The sequence below is a fragment of the Chamaea fasciata genome, unplaced genomic scaffold (assembly GCF_029207755.1).
Source record: "Chamaea fasciata isolate MVZ Bird 193981 ecotype frontalis unplaced genomic scaffold, bChaFas1.0.hap1 SCAF_9, whole genome shotgun sequence".
Taxonomy (NCBI): domain Eukaryota; kingdom Metazoa; phylum Chordata; class Aves; order Passeriformes; family Sylviidae; genus Chamaea; species Chamaea fasciata.
Window position 1 is genome coordinate 32,937,892 of NW_027094094.1, and position 20,404 is coordinate 32,958,295.

General features: G+C 47.2%; 1 protein-coding gene across 6 annotated transcripts in view; it reads right to left on the reverse strand.

Annotated features, from left to right (window-relative positions):
• MICU1 (mitochondrial calcium uptake 1) overlaps positions 1–15,911 on the reverse strand; it is an 84,436-nt gene extending 68,525 nt beyond the window's left edge. Inside the window, exons 1-4 of one of the 6 annotated variants that reach the window (XM_066191795.1) lie at positions 15,871–15,911; positions 15,235–15,345; positions 14,554–14,632; positions 4,833–4,997 (exon numbers count right to left, since the gene is read on the reverse strand). In XM_066191795.1, the coding sequence (XP_066047892.1) occupies positions 4,833–4,993 (161 nt within the window). In that variant the 5' untranslated portion in view covers positions 4,994–4,997; positions 14,554–14,632; positions 15,235–15,345; positions 15,871–15,911. Of the gene's footprint in view, positions 1–4,832; positions 4,998–14,553; positions 14,633–15,173; positions 15,346–15,870 lie in introns of all 6 variants that reach the window. The other 5 variants (XM_066191793.1, XM_066191792.1, XM_066191791.1 and 2 more) reach the window with 5 other exon arrangements.
• Positions 15,912–20,404: the final 4,493 nt, after the last annotated feature.

The window sequence follows — 20,404 nt, forward strand, 5'->3', positions numbered from 1 at the left end:
ATACATGCAGGAAGGATGCTGGGACTCACACTGGCCATTGGCACAACACTCCAAGTTGTAGGTCTTCCAATGAATCACAACCCCTCACTTGAAAGTATTTTTCTTCTTTGAATGACAGAAGCAGAACAGCGTGAAAAAATCCCAAAGCTTTGTGCCAGAGATAACAGTGCTCAGTTATTCTAATCCTGAAGGCAGTAGCAAAGCACGCAGCTATCAGCTGCTGCTCAGTCTCAGAAGGAAATGTAAGAGATCTAATGACGAATTGGGCACTCAGGAGTCAGCAAAGATGCTGCCACCAAACCAGAGGCAGGAGTGAGAAATCCTGCCTGACACACGTATTCCTCCATTGACTAAGAGTTGCCATTCTCCCTGTATGTAAACATCTGGAGTCATCCCAGTGAGGTTTAAAAGCCACTTAAGACTGCAGGGCTTTCATGCTGTAATGCAAAAGCAGGTTTGGACACGACATTCACAGTAACAGACAACCTCCAGGGATCAGGAGAACTTCCAGCAAGGAGCTCTGTCTCGTCCTCAGCTCAACCATATTCAGCGACTAAATTAGTAACCTGAAGCTTTAATATGAAATTCACCAGAGAGGATCAAGAGCCACAACCCAATTTTTTCAGGGTGTTACCACACTCACAGGGCTCTTTACTACTTTGCTTCCCTCCTCATCTCTTACATACTCAACACTGACAGAAATTGGCACAATGAATTTGTGGCAAGAACTTCCCAAAGGCAGTCAGTCACCCTAATGATACATGCTCCGGCGTCCTGACATTACCCCAATATCCATGTGAGCTATATATCTGGTATTTCTTAACCCAGGAGATGCTGCTTTCATTTCCAAACAGAGCTCACCACAGTGGGCTTTAGGGCTGTGCCCCCAGGATCTGATCCTTTCCTTCCCCAATGTCCATGGGAAAAAAAAAACCAACCAGTATTCAGCCAAAAGCCACCAGAGAGAACACAGTGTTCTTTCAAGATGCCACTCCCAGACAAATGTGTCTTGAAGTCTCAGGAAAAAACCCTCAGCACAGCAATCCCAAGGACAGACTCTTGAGTGTGCCCCCTCTCACAAAGAATTTAAAAAAAGCATAGAATCACAAAATGGTTTGGGTTGGAATGGACCTTAAGATCAGCTCATTCCATCCCCCTGACTTGCAAACACATCAGAGCTCTAAAAATAAACTCACATGGTAATACCTACAGTTTTTCATCTTTTCTCCCATACATTAGGTTAAGTTGTACCTGACACATCTATAGCTATAAAACAGGTTTCTCCTCTCTTGATGATGATTTATGTGGTTTTCTTTGTTTTATTACAAGAGAGATTTTTAAAGTCTCTGTTTCAGCAGGCATAAGATATTTCCAGCAATTCTCCCATTAAAAATGTATTCTAAGCAAATTACTCTAAAGCCCCCAGGACACTGGTGCAAAAAATCAATGCATTCTTAAACAGTTATAGAATCCCAAAAGAGTTTGATTTGGAAGGAACCTTAAAGCTCCTCCAGTTCCACCCCCTGCCATGGGACACCTCCCACTCTCCCAGCTTGCTCTAAGCCCCATCCAACCTGGCCTTGGACATTTCCAGGGATCCAGGGGCAGCCACAGCTGCTCTGGGCACCCTGTGCCAGGGCCTCCCCACCCTCACAGGGAACAATTCCTTCCCAATATCTAAACCAATCCTGCTCCCTGGCAGCAGAAAGCCATTCCCATGTCCTGTCACTCCAGACCCTTGTCCCAACTCCCTCCAGCTCTCCTGGAGCTCCTTTAGGCACCGGAAAGGGCCCCAAGTTCCCCACCCCAATCCTCCTCTTCTGCAGGTGAACACCCCCAGATCTCCCAGCCTGGCTCCAGCCCTGGGGGCAGCTCCATGGCCTCCTCTGGACCCGCTCCAACAAGGTCCATGTCTGTCTTCTGTTGAGGATCCCAGAGCTGGAGGCAGCAATTTCCAGAGCAGCACAGGCATCTGGCCCTTTTTCTTACCACTAATTTATTCACAGAAGGGTAAGAAATGAATCATTAACTAAGTATTTTCAGTCTGTCAGGAAGAGCACTGGTAAGACTCTGCTTACAGAGGTCCCTCTGTGCCCCCAAAGGTACCTTTGCTCCCTTATTTCACTCAATGTTAGACTGATTAACAAGCTTCAGCACCAAAATGCCAGTGTAAGTGCTTTCAGATGCCCACAGATTCAGCCAGGAGGGGCTGTGACATGAAGAACAGACCTGCAGCCATTTCCTAACATTCTAAATGGGTTCCATCAGGAGCTAGAGAGTACAAGTTTTACACCAGGCTCAGTAACAGAGTATTTTTTACAAACGTTAAGCTAGCCACTAACTGTGAGGTTTAGTACTTCTCATATATTAGTGCCTCATTTAGAGTAGCCAAAGACCGCACTAAGATTAATTGCAATTAATTCAGTTCATTATGCCAATGCCCAGATACTTAATTGCTTCTCTTGCCAGCAGGAACCCCTCAGAGTTTAAGTTATTGCTGAGAAAGGGTAAACTTCATTAGTCTTCTAAGCTCAGCTATTTGCACTGCTCAAGTATTCCTCACGACAGGAAAACAGAGCAGCATAAGATACTCCTGTTGTATAATAATTTAGGGGAGATACATTCCCCAAAAGTAGACAGCAGGACTTCCTGGAGGGCAGGGAAGGCAACAAGACCAACACTTACCTGCAGTGGACCAAACAAAGGTCCCACCAACCCATCTCAGGAAGACAATTCAGTCTATCGCGCATCATACAACCACAGGAATTTTCCATACATATCTTTTCACTCCTTGATTTCTTCTGTACCTTTGTGTGAGCTCCCTACACCCCCCCCCTCCCCCAGCACAGGCTTCTGCTGCTGTCCACAGTACATCCTGCAGAATCCACCTGAAACATGCTGGTTTCAGACTGCACCTGACAGCCTCCACTTGAGAATTCCTGTCTTTCTTCACACCATCATCATCTACTTATCTAGCCCAAGAAACTTAAAATTTCCAACTGCTTCTTGATCTGGCTTGTTACATCTTTCATGCCTTAACTGTAAAGAAATATTCACGTATTTATCTCTTAGAACTAATTATGCTTACTGCTACTTCCTGTACTGACTCAGGACACACCTACCTGAGTAACTGAGGATGTCATTACAACCATTTGTATTCAACCTACTCTCATACTTAAACTCTACTGAGCACCTAATTTCCATTTTCAGAAAGACAAAGGAAATTTACATTTCATCCCTTATTTCTTTAAACAAGACTAAAATGCCCACTTGAAAGTCCATTTGAAACTTCCACAGATGTCAGTAGGAAGAATTTTCTACATCAAACGTATCGGTTTTGTTCCTTGTTTTATTCAGCAGCTTTATGCCAAGTAATTAAATTAATATCGTAAGCTTGGGTGCACTTTTATTTTACAGTTGCTGACATTAAGGATTTATTTCATGGCTCAGACAGGAAAGAAAGACTTGAAAGTCTATACAATTCTATTTAGTGCTTTATAAATTTATAAAAGATGAAGGAGACAGAGCAAGGAGAGGCAAAATAAGCAATAACAGCAAGTCAGCCTCTCCAGATTGATGAGATCTGTGTCTCTCTGACTGATTTCTATCAGTGCTCTCAGCTGAGGAAGGTGCCCAAGGGCCTCCAAGGAACAGCAAAGTACTCCAGGGGCCAAAAATCCCTCCCTGAAATCCATCCCTGACCCAGCACTCCACACAGAGCACCATCCTCCTGATAAAAGCAACACCAGCACCTGAAAATTTAGCTGGTATTAAAAGCAGAACCTGCTGCAGAAGGGAGATATAAACTCCATGTCTCTGGGACAGCTTTCCATAGGACACGATGTCCTACTGATTTTCTGATCATGTTGAGGATAAGGCTTGAAGTGGAAAAACCCCACTTGCTTCCCTGCTGGAAAAGGGGCGTTATCCTGGCCGTGCCCTCAGAGGCACTGACTGCATCAGTGCAGATCATTAGCAAAATGCAGCACAAAACGACACTGTGCTGGATCACAGTGTTCTTCCTCCACTCAGCAACTCCTCTTAGCAGAGAGCCAGGTTTGACAGCTCTAAGGAACAGCCAGAACAATTCCCATCACCTTTCTCTCGCTGCATTAAAACTAGAGCCTTCTAGCCACAGGTGAGCAGAAAGGCAGCGACAAATCACCTGAGTATTAGAATGAAAAGAACACAGGCTTTCAGCAAATACTTTATTTTTAGGCTCTAATTGCAGTCATGTGCTTGAGTGCCACCGCTGGTGCCACGCTGCTCCCACACAGTGGAAGAGAAGGGAGTCCTTCTTTTACCTCAGAACCATGGCACAGGCCCAGGGTTCAGTGAGAGTCACCTCAGGGAAAGCCCAAACATCCCCTTTCTCCCCAGTTACAGGAACGAGCTTTGAGCCTCAGAAGCCATGAGGTGTCCTAAGGCTCTGACCCTTAAAATCCACATAAACCCTGCGTGCTGCCACCTTCCCACCAAAGGACAGACTGTCCCCTTCTGCTCCTCTGCTGCATTTTACACATGAAGCAGCCAGCAGACCACACAGAAAAACAGAGGAGCAAACCCTGCCCAGATGTGCTGTTTGAATCAGAAGCCGTGAAAACGAAGGTTTCTCTCTTCACAACACCACAAACCGCCAGGCAGGGAGGAAACCACATCAGAGAGCCCGTGTGAGGCAACGCCTCAGCCCCGGGCTCCGGCGCATCTCTGAGCACTGCCAGCAGCAAGGCAGCTCCTCGGGGAATCACCCACAGCCATTCCTGCCACGCAGCAGCACGAGCGCCGCAGGTACTTACCAGGGGCAGAGAGGAAATCAGATCTGCATGTATTACCTCTGCCAAAGGAATCTGGCGCCCGCTGTGGCCGCGGTGGTCCCGAGGAACGCCGCCAGCAGGAGCCTACGCCGGGTGCCGGGGTGCGGGGCTGTCCCGTGGAAACGCCGCGACACCGCCGCCAGCCCCGCGGCCGCGGGCAGGAACCGCAGCCGGAACATCCTGCTGGAGGAGAACCGCGGCGTTAGGAGAACAACAGAAAGTTTCCAAGGGTCGCCCGCCCGAAACCAGGAAGAGTTTCACAGAAAAACTCGTGGGGGTTTATTACCTGTTCTGAAAGAGGCACATCGTCTGCCTAACGAACAGATGAAATACCTGTGTGTGTTAGTTGTTGGCACATACTTGGCTGTCACATCCAACTGCTTATCAGCGTTATTCCAATTGCTCAGCCTTTCCCCAAAACCCCCACCAAGAGGGAATCTCACCGTCCCACAGAGGCTGTGCACTCCACATCCCTGCAAATGTTCAAGGCCAGGCTGGATGAATCTTGGAGCAACCTGGTCTAACAAAGGTGTCCCTGCCCTGCAAGGGGTTGGAACTGGACGATCTTTAAGGTCCCTACCAACCCAAACCATTCCCTGATATTTAATTTAATGGGATATATTTGCAGCCCATCTCTCAATTTCCAAGGCATGGAAGATGGCAAGTAGACCTGATAAACAACTGCAGCAGGTAAGAGGCATTTGGCCAGAAGTAAAGTCACAGCTGGATTTTAAAAGGCAAATTTAGCCAAATAACAAACAAACCTATCAAACAAAACCCAACCCAGGCATTTAAATTTTCCCAAGAAAACCCTACTGGTCTTAAATCCCTTTTTTTAGCTAGCCTGGAGCAAAACATTTATATTCAACTGTAAATACAGGGCAAGTTTCAAAGTGTCAAAACTTATAAAATACAATCCATACCCCATTACACGCGCAAGGGAACAGAGACAAATGGGGAAGCAGAGCTACAAATCTAAACATAATTACAACAGAGAAAAAGGAACCACAGAAACACCACCTCATCACACACCAGCTGCAGGAGGCAAAGCCATTTTGGTGGCTCACAGGATTGAAGGCGAAGGGTAAGTGCTGCCTTTGAGAAGAAAATTTGCTGCGTGTTTTTGTGAAATAAAGGTTTTATTTCTGAGGCAAATGCAAGTTTTTCAATCACAAGGTCAGCCTTAAAACTGGGAACAGAATGGTGAAGGAATGCCCTGAAAAACACAGAGCAGAGGAGCAGCAGCCTAATTTTTCCTTTTATTCCCCGTTCTTGACATTCTACTCACATATTCCCAGGCAGCGAATAACCACAGAATACAAAAATAAAGCCACATCTATAGCTTTCTATTTGCTTCTGCAACACAGGATGCCTCCACGCCATTCTGCTAAACCATTAACTTCCAGAAACAAGGATCCTGGGACCTGTCTGTGCAAACACCTCTCACGTGTGTGGTGTGTTAGGCCATTCCCGTTTCAAAGAGCTGGATGTATCAGTGCCACTTGCTGCAGGTCAGGATTCCACAAGAGTGATGCAGAACAGAGGAAGAGGGAGGGAAGACATATAAAATATTCAGCAGATGATTCTGAGGATTGGAGCTCAGTATCTTCTAAGGCAAGAGGTGGTGGAGAAGCCTCTGAAGACTCCACGGCACAATCAAGTAATGAAATATTGTTAACAAATCCCTTACCAGGGATTTTTTTCCCATCAGATTAAGACTTTTGCCCAGCGCTGGGACAAGGGAGGTAGGATGGAGCACGAGAAATGGTGGAGGTGGCAAAGCCACAGGCTACCTGTCCATCCCCACCCTGGTTTATGGGCAAACACCAGGAATTTCAGTGCTCACAGTGAATCCATCCAAATAGCATCCATGTGATATTCATCTGTGCTCCTATTAAAATTGGCATTATGGCTTTGTTTATTCCTTTTCAAATAAACAGGTTTAAAATTCAAGTGTTAATGGAATGCAGCCAGCTAATGGCACTGATTCTCCAATCCTCTCCAGCTCTGAACAACGAGATGGTTATGAAAAACAACTCTGATTTCAAATTTAAAATTATTTTCACTCTACGCAAACCTGATGTTCCCATTTCGTCTCCAGGGATGAATTTCTGTTCCATATGCAAAGAAAAATCTGCATGTGTTACTTCCCCCAAGAAGCTATCCTTGCCCTTTCTAGGGTTCCCCATCCTAATTACAGCTTTATATTCCTAACATGTACTGGATAAGGAAAGTATTGCCAGTTTCATTTAATCAACCAAAATGAAAATTAGGCCCCACAGCATTTATTTGGGAGCTTGAAGAGATTTTTTACAACATTTCTGATTGTTGGCTTTAGTACTGCATAAATGTTTACTCTGCCTGAGCCTTAAGAAATACTAAATTACCTGCTTTGTCCAAGCAATCTCCATCCTTGATTCTGCTGGGATGTTTACCCAGAGTGTTCACTTGGTAGCAACTGTCTGAGAGAGCTGAAAGCAGCCAGTTCTCACCATAGCCCCAAAATAAAGAGCATTCTTATCTCAGAGCAATTTAAAAAATCCCTTTGGAAGCTTAATTTTCCATCTGCAATTTCTACAATCTTTTTTTTTTTAATCAAAAGTGCCATGATATTTGGTATATTTGGTTAAAAACTCCAGGCACTGAAGTCAAGATCACTTGAGAAAGCTGATGCTCACTTTTAGAAAGATTAAAAATAAACATCTTGCTCTGTGCAGCAACAAAAAGCTCAACACCACAGCTTGCAGTAAGGCAAGGAATAAAACTGAGATCAAGTCTAAAACTCCTGTCAACTGATGTGATTACAGCTTACAACAAGGAAACATCCCAAATCCTGAATGATTGCCTATAACAAAAGATTATTTTTTATGGGATACAACAAAGCAGCCCAGATGGGAAAAAGAAACCCCAACAAACACTTCAATTTACGTTTGCTTATTTTCATTTTGGAGTTATCATGATGTTCTAGCACTACAGCTACAAGGAATCTGTAGACTGTATTTATGTCTCCAAGAGATAAGACAACGTTAACTTAAATTCTTGCTCAGAACAGCTCTACCATTACTTTCAGAGGTTGAATTAATATCCTTGGATAACGAAATAAAATAGTTGGGGCTTCTTTCCCAGGACATAATGACCCATCTACTTTTATTTATGTCACAATTCATAGGTGGGGTTTTTTTAAGCTGAAGAGTCAAGGTAGAGACTCAAACCCACAGGGAAAACACCACTCCCAACCCAGGACAAAACAGGCTCCATTCAACTAAAACCATCCAGGTCACATGAGAAGAAGAAATGCAACATTATTTCAACAGTTACATCAGTTCTGGCTTGATGTGGGTATTTAGTTTCCCCAAACAATGACCCTCTGTCTGCTAATCTGTTCTCCAAGGAAATTGAAACAAGCTGTCCACCTCTGTTCCAGGCCTTTCCAAAGCCCTAGATTTTTTTCAGTGCAGATCAGAATTGGAAGATCCCAACTCTTGCATCCTTTTTCAGATACCAAAAGGAGAGAACAAAAAGACTTGCTCCTGTTTTTGCAGCCCCCTAATTAGCTCACGATTCCAAGACTGAAAGCACCAAGCAGCTCAGCCTGGGGAAAAGGGACTTCCCACACTTGGGTACCCCCCCAGCACAGAACTTTCTGCAGACCTTTTGAGGATGCAGAGCAGATAAAACACTTGAAGCAGAATTTGGATGTCAAAACAGGCCTTGGCAGCACAAGCCTGTGAGAGGGAGAACAGTAATTCAATAACCCAGTGGGTGATTAATTTTTTATCAGAGAAGGGGTCACAGGCACTTATTTGAACATTTTTACTAGGACATGGTAAGCCCATGAATTACTGCAGAATGTCAATTGTAAATTTAAATATACTGCTGTGCAAGAAGATCATCTGCAGAAAAAAAATGTATTTAGGCATTAAAACTCCTGCAGAGACTGGCTGAGATGGAGTCACTAAGAACTCAGAGATTTCTAGAGCTGTGTGTTTATTAAAAAGCCAAGTTTGACGTTGCCAGAGCACATCAAGACATCCTGACCCAAGAGATGCTGTAGGAAAATTCCTCACCTGTTCCCATCTAAGCCCCTGACTGTCAATTATCCCTCAGCCCAGCTCATTGAGGACAGAGCCAACAGCAGAAGAGTAACAGCTCCCAGCTCTTCTGTCCCCATCTTCTCAAGAGGATTGAGAAGAGAGGAAGGAAAAATTTAAATGGGGGGAAAAAGCACAACAAATCCAATGGAAAGGAAAAGTCAACATGCAAGGGAAAGGGTGAAGCAATCAGGAGAGAAGTTTCACCATTAACACTGAGATTCATAAACCAGGGGGAAAGGAAACCTCATAGATTCAACCTGCCTCCACCAAGATCAATTATGACTTCTCCTTCCCAGAGCAGCTGTGGCTGTCCCTGGATCCTTGGAACTGTCCAAGGCCAGGTTGGAGGGGGTTTGGAGCACCCTGGGATAGTGGAAGGTGTCCCTGCCCCCAGCAGGGGGTGGAACTGGATGGGCTTTAAGGTCCTTTCCAATGCAAACACTTCTAATATTCCATTAAATTTGTGTAAGAATAACTCCAAAAAGGGTGCCAGGAGTGCATTCCAGCCAGTGAAACACCTGGGTCCACTCCTTCCCCCATTTCCAAGACAGACCCAACAGCTCCTGCTCTTTTCCCCTCCAAATTTTCAGCTTACCAAGGGCAATTTTGAGATGAAGAATTTCATACCTTACTGAAGTTATTAGCCTACCAAGCCACATAAATCAGTTTGGGGAAAATGAAATCTAGCAGCAAAAGTAATTTCTCCTCAGGTAGGAGATTGGGGCAATATTTGATCACATTAATTTTGCTGGAGAGGAACCACATTTGTTTCGGAGCACGATTCAAATTGATGCAGAGTCTACCAAGTATCAATCAATGCAGAAACCTAAGCCATAGCCTGGCAATTTCTTTTTAACTGTCATTGCAGCAAAGTTTCACCTCCTCCTAAAATCCTCAGCCCTGGAAATGACCAATCTCACTCCAGCTCTGTAACTACACCCAGCCATGGTTCAGCCTCCCTGCAGGGATGATCAGTGACATCCCTCCCCTCATGAGCTGCTTTATTCTGCCAAATAACTGGAGATTTTTCAGGGCTAAGGAGAGAAGATAATGCATTGCAAACACACCAGCTTTTAGATTTAGCTTTAATAAAGCATTTCTAGAAATTGCAACTGGAGTATTTGTAAGGATGTAGGACAGTAGCTGGCTTGGGCTTCCCTCGAAAGGGAGACAGGAGTGTTTACATCCTGGGGAAAGACTTTGGTGCCACTAAATTGGCAGAAGAAACTTGGCAAACTCAACAGCAACCCCAAATTTAACCTGTAAGCTGAGTTGCCAGAGGATCTGAGAGTGGATGGATGCAGCCACCATGAAGCACAGCTTTGGAGACACAAACGAAAAATGAGTCTACCCAAACAGAGTAAACTGGTCCCATCTGTTGCAGCAGCACTGAAAATAGCACCTCCAGCAAGGATACAACATTTCCTTGCTACTTTAGACTGTCAGACTCCAGCAATGCACTGTAGGTTTCTAAGAAGCAGCAATAAACTTCCACAGAAACTAATGCCAAATGCTGCTTTTTCCTGGTTAAAGCTTTCCCTTCCCTTCCTCCACTCAAAATACAGCACATTCCTTGAGCTTTTCTACCTAGAAAACATTACAGCAAACCCCAGCCATGAAAAACTCTCTAGAAACACCTCCATAGATGTCAGAGGTAACTTAGAAAAGCTGTAAAAACAAACACCAACCAAAAAACTTCTCACCCTTTACTAAGGATAACAATCCTCCTTCACAAGCTACCTCTACCCTAAACAGGAGGGTGAAATTCTCTTTTTCCAGGTGCTATTCTCAAACAATCAGGCTGCCTTTGCAAACCAGCCACATGAGCAGGTGCACCAGAGCACAGGTATTTCCACACTGATTTGAGGAGCAAAGGATCATCAGAGAACTGCTGGCAGAGGGGTAGAAAACACAACACGTCTGCCTTTTCCTATACAAAGTTACAGCCAGCAGGAATGTATCTCCATAATTGCCTGACTCATTTAACCTGCCTTGCACAATCTGTGTCCATAGGGTTAGACTTCCCTGAGAATTCCTGACTTTTCCACAGAATGGAGAGACTCTCCTGGAAGCTCCAGCCAAGTCACCCACCTGCATGTGGCTCACAATGAACAAAAAGTATTTCAGAGTAGTCAGATTTAAGAAATGTTTATGGCTCATTTGGCTCCAAGAAAACCAGTGTTAACACCTAATGAATAAACATGAAAAAATAATTCTGGAAGAGAGAAATTTAGAACAAAGCAAGCACCTGTCTAGGCTGACAAGGTGACAGTTTGGCAGGCTTGAGTTATCTGCAGATACAATTTCAGCTCCAGAAAGAGACAAAGTTTTTTTGAAGGGAGACAGACAGTGGATTGTCTCAGAATTTGATATGGTGAACTGTGAACTCCTCTGTGAAAATGAGGAAGAAGATTTGTGAACCCTCCAAGTACGTGAATATCCCAATGTGGTAATTTCTCCTTGGCTGAAATTGTCTTCTAAACAGAAACATCACCGGCAGCCACATCCTCCTTAAGGGAACCCTTCTCCCTGGCCAAAGAGTCATGCTTTGGTGGCTTTCTTTTCTATACAAAGAAATTTTAAATTAAAACTTACTGAAACAAACAAAAAATTCACAGCACCTGTTTCATGTACCAGATGGAGATTGTTTGGGAAATCAGGAGAAGAGTACAGCATTGCTTTTCCCCAAAAAAGGAAAAGCAGGTCTGAATGACTGCAATTGCTTTTGCTTTTCCAGCAACACATTGTTGGATTAGCTTGAACTTCAGGTAGGAGAAAAGAATATGGATAAGCTAGGCTAATGCCTTGTGCTTTTAGAACACACCCTGAAGATCTCAGTTCCAGCGGGAAAAAAGTCGCCTTGGCTCCATCCAAAGTGGGCAGCACACCTTAGGTACCTGCCTGTATCACAGCTGAGATTTTTGTGACAAAAACCCACTGCTCTTTTAGCTCCTGAAGTGAAAACGCCCGAGGTGGGAAGTTTGCACCAAACAAATGAAAACACAGAAATTCAAGTGGTGGTACAGAACACAGCTTGGTCCATACGGACACTGGGCTGGCTGGTCTGTGTCAGCACAGCAGCTTTGTCTGCATCACAGACAGGCTACAAATTCTGGAGCCACACGGATTCCCAGGGCTCATGTTTCAAGCACAGGTCAGCTGCAACTTTGCTTGTCTCAAACCATGACCTTCTTTCTTGTTGTCTACACCAGGATCTCAGATTTCACTTCACACCGGTAAAGTAAGAGAAACAACTAAGAATTTTAGCCTGAGAGATCTTGGAGACCCAGAAAAAAAAATCCCCACTCCAAACCTTGTGCCAGTCTTGGCACAGAATTCCCAGTTACAACCATCAGTGCTTTGGTTCTTCCAACCTTGTCCTGCCCCACATCCACAGACAAGGAACTCTTCCCATGGTGGGACTACAATTAGAAGCTGCTCTCAAAAGAGGTTAAATCCAGAATGCATGGAAGCAAACTCCACAGCAGGTTTCTCTGGGGAAAACCAAGTTCACTGTACTCACAGACAGGGCAGCAGACAAACATAACCCAGAATTTACTACCCAAGGACTTTTCAGGTAAGTCCACAGAAGCCAGAGTAAAACACTTCATGATGTAACAGTCTATTTTTCCTCTTTTAAAGTATCTTAAATCTAAAACTTAGAGGTGAGGCTGGCACAGGCTTTGGATGGTGTGTGCTTAGGGAGACAAAGTGCCTCAGGCTCTGCTATGAGTCCATGCATTTTTTACTTGAAGTGTCAAATGCATCACCCTAAAGATAAATACTCATCCTCAGCCTTGCAGTACTAACAAAAGAGCTGGAGAATGGTTTTGGACAAGGACATGGAGCAAAAGGACAAGAGAGAATGGGATCCCACTGCCAGAGGGCAGGTTTAGATGGGATATTGGGAAGGAATTGTTCCCTGGGAGGGTGTGAGGCCCTGGCACAGGGTGCCCAGAGAAGCTGTGGCTGCCCCTGGATCCCTGGAAGTGTCCAAGGCCAGGCTGGAGGGGGCTTGGAGCAGCCTGGGATAGTGGAAAGTGTCCCTGCCCATGGCAGGAGTGAGACTGGATGACTGTTAATGGCTTTTCCATGGTTCTGTGTTTAAGAGGGAGCCACACCATTTGCACCACACTTTCCTTAGAATAACTCAGTTTTAAAAAGAAAGGCAATATTCATCTCAAAAGTGTACAACACCCAAGGATCCTGGGTAACTGTTTCCCGCTAAATTATCCCAGACAACATTGTCCCACCTGAAGGCACATCTACACCAAGACACTTTTTCACTGACACCCCTTCAACGCCTCAACAGGAAAACACAGCACCTGGAATTAATATAATTAAGGTTAGTTTTACTGTTATACCCAAGCATTCTCAGCCCCACTGCACTGAGCTGTGTTAAAATACTGGGCCCCAATATGTCAACGGGGAACTTGGGAAGAAAAAAACAAGTATTTCCATATCCCAGCTCACTTCAGGAAGTGTTACTGCAGCAACTGGAACAACATGAAACAATATCAAACAATGTGTTTTTATAATAAACTTACTAGGATTGCTACAGAACTCATTTTGGTCAAGAAAATAAAAGTTTCCACATTCCAGATCTAAACATGTTTATGGCTCCCTCAACTATCACCCCAAAAATGTAACATTTCTGAGATGCTGCTTCAAAGCCCTGCCCAGACTTCTAATGATTTGCAAGTGTTGCAGCCTGAGGACAAGGGGATGGTCTCTCCTCAAGCTCTGCCATGAGCTTACCCAGGAACCCGGAAGGCACAACAGGAACCCGCATGGAGAAGTGACACGGCCACCAGGGACACACAACGCACTCCAGAGGGTCCCCAGCAGGCAGACACGAATGATGGAATCAAGGCACATCATTCTTTTTCCTCCATGGGATTTCAGCTTCTTTGGTTCAGGAAGCATTAGGGAATATCACAGAAGTGTCTGCAGGAAATGGGTCACTGGGAGAACAAGCCACTTCCACAAGGAAATAAAGAGAGGTTACATGAGCTTAAGATTCACTGTAAACACCTTCCACTATCCCAGGTTGCTCCAAACCCCATCCAGCCTGGCCTTGGGCACCTCAGGGATCCAGGGGCAGCCACAACTTCTCCGGGCACCCTGTGCCAGGGCCTGCCCACCCTCATATGGAAGGATTCCTTCCCAATATCCCATCTAACCCTGCCCTCTGACAGTGGGAAGCTATAAAATGCTCTGTTGCTCCATATGGACAAATGCATAGCTTAATTATCTTTTATTAGCTTTGGTTGTATTTTTATTGGGGCTTTTTTATACCTCGCTATGTCCAAACTCATTTTTAGTGAGCATTTGAAGTTTTTTTGGTGTTGGGAGTTTTTTTACGTTTCATGAAAGTGGCACAGCTGAGGTTGGGTTGACAGGCAGACAAACTTCCTCCAGGGCTCACTGTGCCCAAGCACTTGCACCAGGAAAGTCAGCACAACTTTGAAGACTGCAGAAAAAGGCAACTCATTCTCCTACAGCTTTAAGAGAAAGCTCCAGGAGAAGAATAATTCCACACAGGATATATTAAGAGTAACAATCAGCCAAATGATTAATTTATCAGTTAAAGCATCTGAGAGCAGCGAGTTGCACAGCCCAGCACCCAGCAACACCATCCTCACCTGTAGTGTATTTGCTCCCAGTTTGCAGGTCAGGAGGTCACAGAGAACACAGGGAAGTATTTCTCAGCTGGGCTGTGTTCTAAAAACAACATAAGAAACATAATGAAGATCGTAACTTCGTGCTGCACCACATTTCCCTGCTGGCAGTCATGCCCTGCAGTGCTCACACGTGTCGACCTCAGGAAAAGCCTCAAGGACTGAGCCAAAAAAAGCCAGGAGCAGGAAAATGATCAACAGCTGAATGAAGGGATTAAAGATAATCCAGGCCTTTAAGTCAAGCCTGAGCTGGCAATGAGGATTCTAAAGGAGAAACCTCCAAAAATCCTGCCTGGTTGGACCTGTCCACCCCCCTAGACGACACAAAACGCAGTCAGATTTACCATCTTTCCCAAGCAGCTCATTAAACTACAGGCAAGTACAGAACACATAAATCACGTTGTGATAAACATCAGGCATTTCTGTGCTCTGAGCAGTTTATTAACTCCAATTCACCCTAAAGGTTTTCCGACACGAACTGCACATCAAACACAGCGGGGGCCATTCAGCGGAGTTAAAGCATTAACGAAGCTCTGTCAAGAGAAAGTGCTTTGACACAGCTCTAACACACGGCGATAACTCACACAGCCCGGGCAGCGCCGCCGGCGATGCCACAGCCAGCAAGAAAACTAACCCAAACCTAACTCCTCGCACGGTGTGAGACTCCCCAGAACACTCCCTGCAGGGCCCCTCGGAGGGGGGATTCCTCCTTCCTCTCAGCGCCGCGATGGAGCCCCAGAGCCGCGGGTTTAAGTCCTAGGGGTGAAGGCACAGTGTTACTGCGGGACTCGGGGATGGAGACGCCAGAAGAACACGGCATCCCGAGCCCCGTGTGTGCGGGAAAATCTGGTTTTCCCGGGCAGCGGCTCTGTCTCCGCCCCGGGGCCTGGGAGCCCTGAGCCTCAAGTCCCGGAACCCTCCAGCGCCGGGCCCAGGACTCCTCCGTCCCGGGGCCTTGGAGTCCCTCAGCTCCGGGAGACAGGACCCTCCTATTCCCGGGGCCTGCCACTCCCCCTAGCCCCGCTTCCATGCCCGGGGCACGGGACCCCCTCCTCAGCCCCCAGCACTCCCCTCAGCCCCGTGGCCTAAGCAGACCCCATATTCCAGGGCCTTGAACTTCCCCCAGCCCCGTGCCCCCATCCAGTTCCGGGTCCTGGGACCCACTGATGCCGGGCCCCCGTCAACCCCAGGGCCCGGAACACGGCAGCCCCGGGGCGGTGACCTCCCCAGCCCCGAGCCGCCCCTCTCCAGCACCTCCCGGCCCTTCGGAACCACGCTCACCTCCGCCCGCCGCCGCTCCCGCCGCCCCGCCCGCCGCGCGCGCGCTTCCGGGGGCGGGGCCTGCGGGGGGGGCGTGGTCTATGTGGGCGTGACCTTTTGGCGGTGGGCGTGGCCTCGGCGCCCGCGGAGCGCCGTGTGGGGAGCCCGAGGGTGGCTGCGGGTTTTGGGGGGTCCGTGCGTGTGTAGGGCTTCAGAAACTTCTTTGTGTAGGTCACGAGAGGCTTTTATACAGCGTGGGGTGAGTGTTCCTACGGGTCCTGTCTGTAGGGGCTGAGGGGATTTGGTGTAGGGCCTGAAAGAGCGTGTGTGGGGACTCAGGGGCTTAGACATATAGAATGGCAGGTCCGTATATGGGTCTCAGGGTCCGTATATATATATATATGGGTTCGGTGAGGTCTCTATGTAAGGTCTGAGGGGCCCACCCATCTATAGATAGATAGATAGTCTGAAAGGTTTTTTATATAGGGCCTGAGTGGCCCAGATAGATAGAGACTCTGAAAGGCCTGTATATAGGTTCTGAGAGGTCTCTTTACAGTGTCTCAGGGGCCCAGATAGATAGACAGATAGGCAGAGGCTCTGAAAGGCCCGTAGATAGCATCTGAGGAGCCTATATACATATATATATATATATGCTCTGGAAGGCCTGTATATAGGGTCGCAGGGGCTCATATCTATAGGTCCTGAATGGCCTGCCTGTAGGGTCTGAAGGGCTTATGTACAGATCCTGAAAGGCTTGTATGCGCTGTACAAGGAGTGTCTCTATAGGTTCTGGATAGCAGGGCTGAAGGGCTTGTCTATAGGGCCTGAAAGAGTGGTATATGGCGTCTCAGGGGCTTTTATATATCTATAGAATCATAGAATGTTAAGAGGTTGGAAGGGATCTTAAAGATCATCTAGTTCTTCTGTGTACAGGGACACCTTCCACTGTCCCAGGCTGCTCCAAGCCGCATCCAACCCAGCCTTGGACACTTCCAGGGATCCAGGATCAGCCCCAGATTCTCTGGGCACTCTGTGCCAGGGCCTGCCCACCCTCAGAGGGAGGAATTCCTTCCTTCTCCAGAGTCGTGGGTAGGTGTGGCAGCAGCTGCCGCCGTGCCCAGTGGCCCGGGAATGGGATGGCAGCGGGAAGGGAAAGTGAGAATGGCACGTCTGGGTCATGTGCACCTCGGCATCTAGATCAGAGGGAGGATTCACTGCTGAGGAGGCTAATTTTAGGTATTTTAATTTTAGTTGCTTCCAGATGCCTCTAAGGCTGGCTCTCCTCAGGCTTTAATGTACCCCCCCATTAAAAAACACATTTTCCAGAGGCATAAATAGACAGGAGTTGCTCTTGAGGAATCCAGGAGGCTGCTGAATCTTGGCACTGCCTTCCCACAGTGGGAACACTGTGGGGATTTTTAGGATGAACCTTTTGGCAAGGCTTAAGGGGATGGCAGAGGCTTAGAGGGGTCTCTGTGGAGCTGAGGTCTGGCCACCTCCAGATCCCAAAAAGAAGTGGGAGAAGCAGCCAGCAAACCCTGGCATGTTTGGGTAACTCAGAATTTTTTTGGAATTTTCCCCTCTTATCCTATTGCTCCGTGAGAAGCTGGGCAGTGCTCAGCTTACAGAAAGTGGCCAACGCCATTCCTTTATTGGCAACTAGACTCTGCCCCCCAGATCAGGGCTGTGCTGTTTTATCTGCAGTAACCTGGAAGCACCAACCTTTCTTCTAAATAAAAGGAGGTAAAATGCACTTTGACCTGGGATCCTCCTGAATTTCCTCATCCATCCATGGCTGATGCACCTACAGGATTTCCCATCAATCTCCTTGTGCCTGATTCTGCTGCATCACAGCCCTGGACATCTGTAGGAGTATAACTGGCAAATCCTAAATTTAAATAACATGGAGAAATTGATGAATCTATGGACTAAAAGATCATTTAGGTATTTTCCTTCCTAGGCTTATTTAATCCAAGCACTTTGGGGCATGAGCAGGTTTTCCAGAGTGATGGCTTTGCCTGTGGCTTATCACACCCTCACTTTCTCTTACATCAGTGTTTTATTTGCAGGAGGGAACAATCCATGCCTCTCTCGGCAGTGTTGGGATGGTTGATGAGGGTTTGAAGCTCAAGTTTTCCACTTCAGCCTTTCCCTCTGCAATAATATTAATTGCAAATGCTGGTGTGCTTTTCTCCAGCAATTCTTCTCAGGAGCAGCTTTCCAATATTCAGCCAGCTGTAATTATAAGCACCAGGAGAAGGACTTGTAAATACATTCTTTTCTTTAAGTTTTCCAAGAGTGGAAGATGCTTCTAGCAGGAGCTATTTGACCTAAAATGACAGGGTTTCATTTTGGTGGCAGTATCCTCACCCTTCTCTCTCTCTGCACCTTGGGGAGCTGTTCCCTGCTGGCTCCTTTAATTGTCTGGGGTATTGATCTCAGGGCTCACATTTAATTCCCATTTTGTGCTTTGTAACGAGTGCCTACACACTCAGCATGGGTTTGCTAATGAATTTTTGGCCTTTCTCCTGCCCTTGGCCTTTGCTCAAAGCGCATCTGCCCCCACCTCTGTCAAATATTCCCTGGAAATGTATAAACTCTGCCAAAAATTTTACTTTCAGTCATTCCCAGCTCCTCTTTAATGATAAATAAATATTTAAATACAGAATATGAATGGCTGGAGGAACGGGGAATAGGAGAGAGTTGGGGCAGGGTCTGCTTGCCGTGCCTATCCCTGTCCTCTCTTGGAGGTGCTGGCACTGATCCCTGTAGGAAACCCCATGGAGAGGGCAGCACAGGCTCATCCTAAACGTGTCTGTGCTCACCAGGCAAAAAGAAGTGTAGGGCTGGGTAGTTCATGGTGAGAAGAGGCGGCTCTACCCTAAAGGGACCTTCCCCATCCTGGGGCTTCCCTCCTCCCCCTTTCCTGCCTTTCTAACCTTTCTTTTCCAGCTCATCCAGGCTGCATTAACCACAGTTTTGCCATTTTTGGGCTTTTAATCCCAGTGTGCTGGGATGCTGGGAGCTGTCCCAGGGAGAGGCTGATGTCACAGAGGGGGAAACCCTGGCTGTGGTCCATGAGGTGACTCCTTGTCAAGATATGTGTCAGAACATCTTCCACTGTGGAGTCGTCACTGAGGGCTTTGCTACTCGAAATCCTTGTTTTGAAGCATTTTTCCTTTTGCCATCAGTTTTCAATGTTACAGGAGAGGGAAATATAACAAGCAGGGATCAAGCAAAGGCTCTGTCTGGTCTGAGCAATGAAGCTTGGGAGCAGCTGCTGCTGCTGCAGTTTGTCTCCTTGATTTTCCAAGAAGATGCAAATAATCATTGAAATGCTAAATGTATGAAGTTGGAAAGACAAGTGGGTAAATCTTTGCAGAAGGACACAGTCGAGGCTTCAACCACGTTTTCCCAGCCAACAAAGAGAAAGAAGGGAAAGCTCATCCCTGCAGGAAAAATTCAGCTAGAAATGAGGATCGAGGTGGAGGATTTCTCAGGGACAAACTCCAAAATGACATTGCTTGGAGAAAAGCTTAGAACAACCCATCAGGACTTGTGGAAGGCAGCACTGGAGGGAGGTGGGGATGGAAAAAGGAGTGTTGTGATGGTGTGGGTGATGCTGAAGCACATCTGTGTCATCCCATGACTTGGTCGTGCTCCTCCCTGTATTTTTAGAAACAGAGAGGGGTAAATAACAGGAATTACGAACGAGCTGCTATCGATGTTGTAGTAACTCCCAGGCCAGAGGAAGAAGTCTTTTCTATGTAAAGTAATGCAGGTACATCGTCTTTCAAGAGAAAGCTGAGCCCAGATTGCTTATTTAGCCCAGGTGCTGCAAGGTCTCTGCTGTCAGCCCAGCCCACCATGTCTGCAGTACATATACAAAAATGTATATATATATATATATATATATATATATATATGCATATCCAGGTATTTTTTGATTACAGACTTTTTTTACTCTTCATTGAAACTGCTGTTGGTTGGGGTGCCAGTCTGACCCAGCGCCCCAAATCCCTGTGCCATCCCCACGCTGCATCCCCAGGGCCATGGTGGTATCTGTGCTGACCCCATCTTCCTGCAGCCTCTCCCTAGTGATCTCCGTCCCCAGTGCTCCCCATCTCCCTAGTGCACCCACCTCCCTGCACCCCTTTCCCGGTGCGCCCCACTCCCGCCATCCCGCCCCTGGCTGTTCCCCCTTAGGGGTCCCCCCGCGCCCCCTCCTTCCACTCACAGCCCCGCCCACATGAGGCCCCGCCTACATTTGACCCCGCCCATACTTGGCCCCGCCCCCGGCACCCCCGCCGAGGAGTTTCCCTGCCCTCGGGCCCGCGCGCAGCCCCGCCCACCGGCCAATCGCCTTTTCGGGCTGCCCACCCGCTCGGCGTCGATTGGCTGCGCGATGCCCGAGGCCGGCCGGAGGGGCGTCACGATTGGCCAGCGGCGCCAGTTGGCCCCGCCCCTCCGCTCCCCGTGAGCCCGCCCCACCCCACCCCGCCCCGCCCCGGGCGGCAGCAGCACCGCCGCCGCCGCCGCCGCAGCGTGGGGCGGC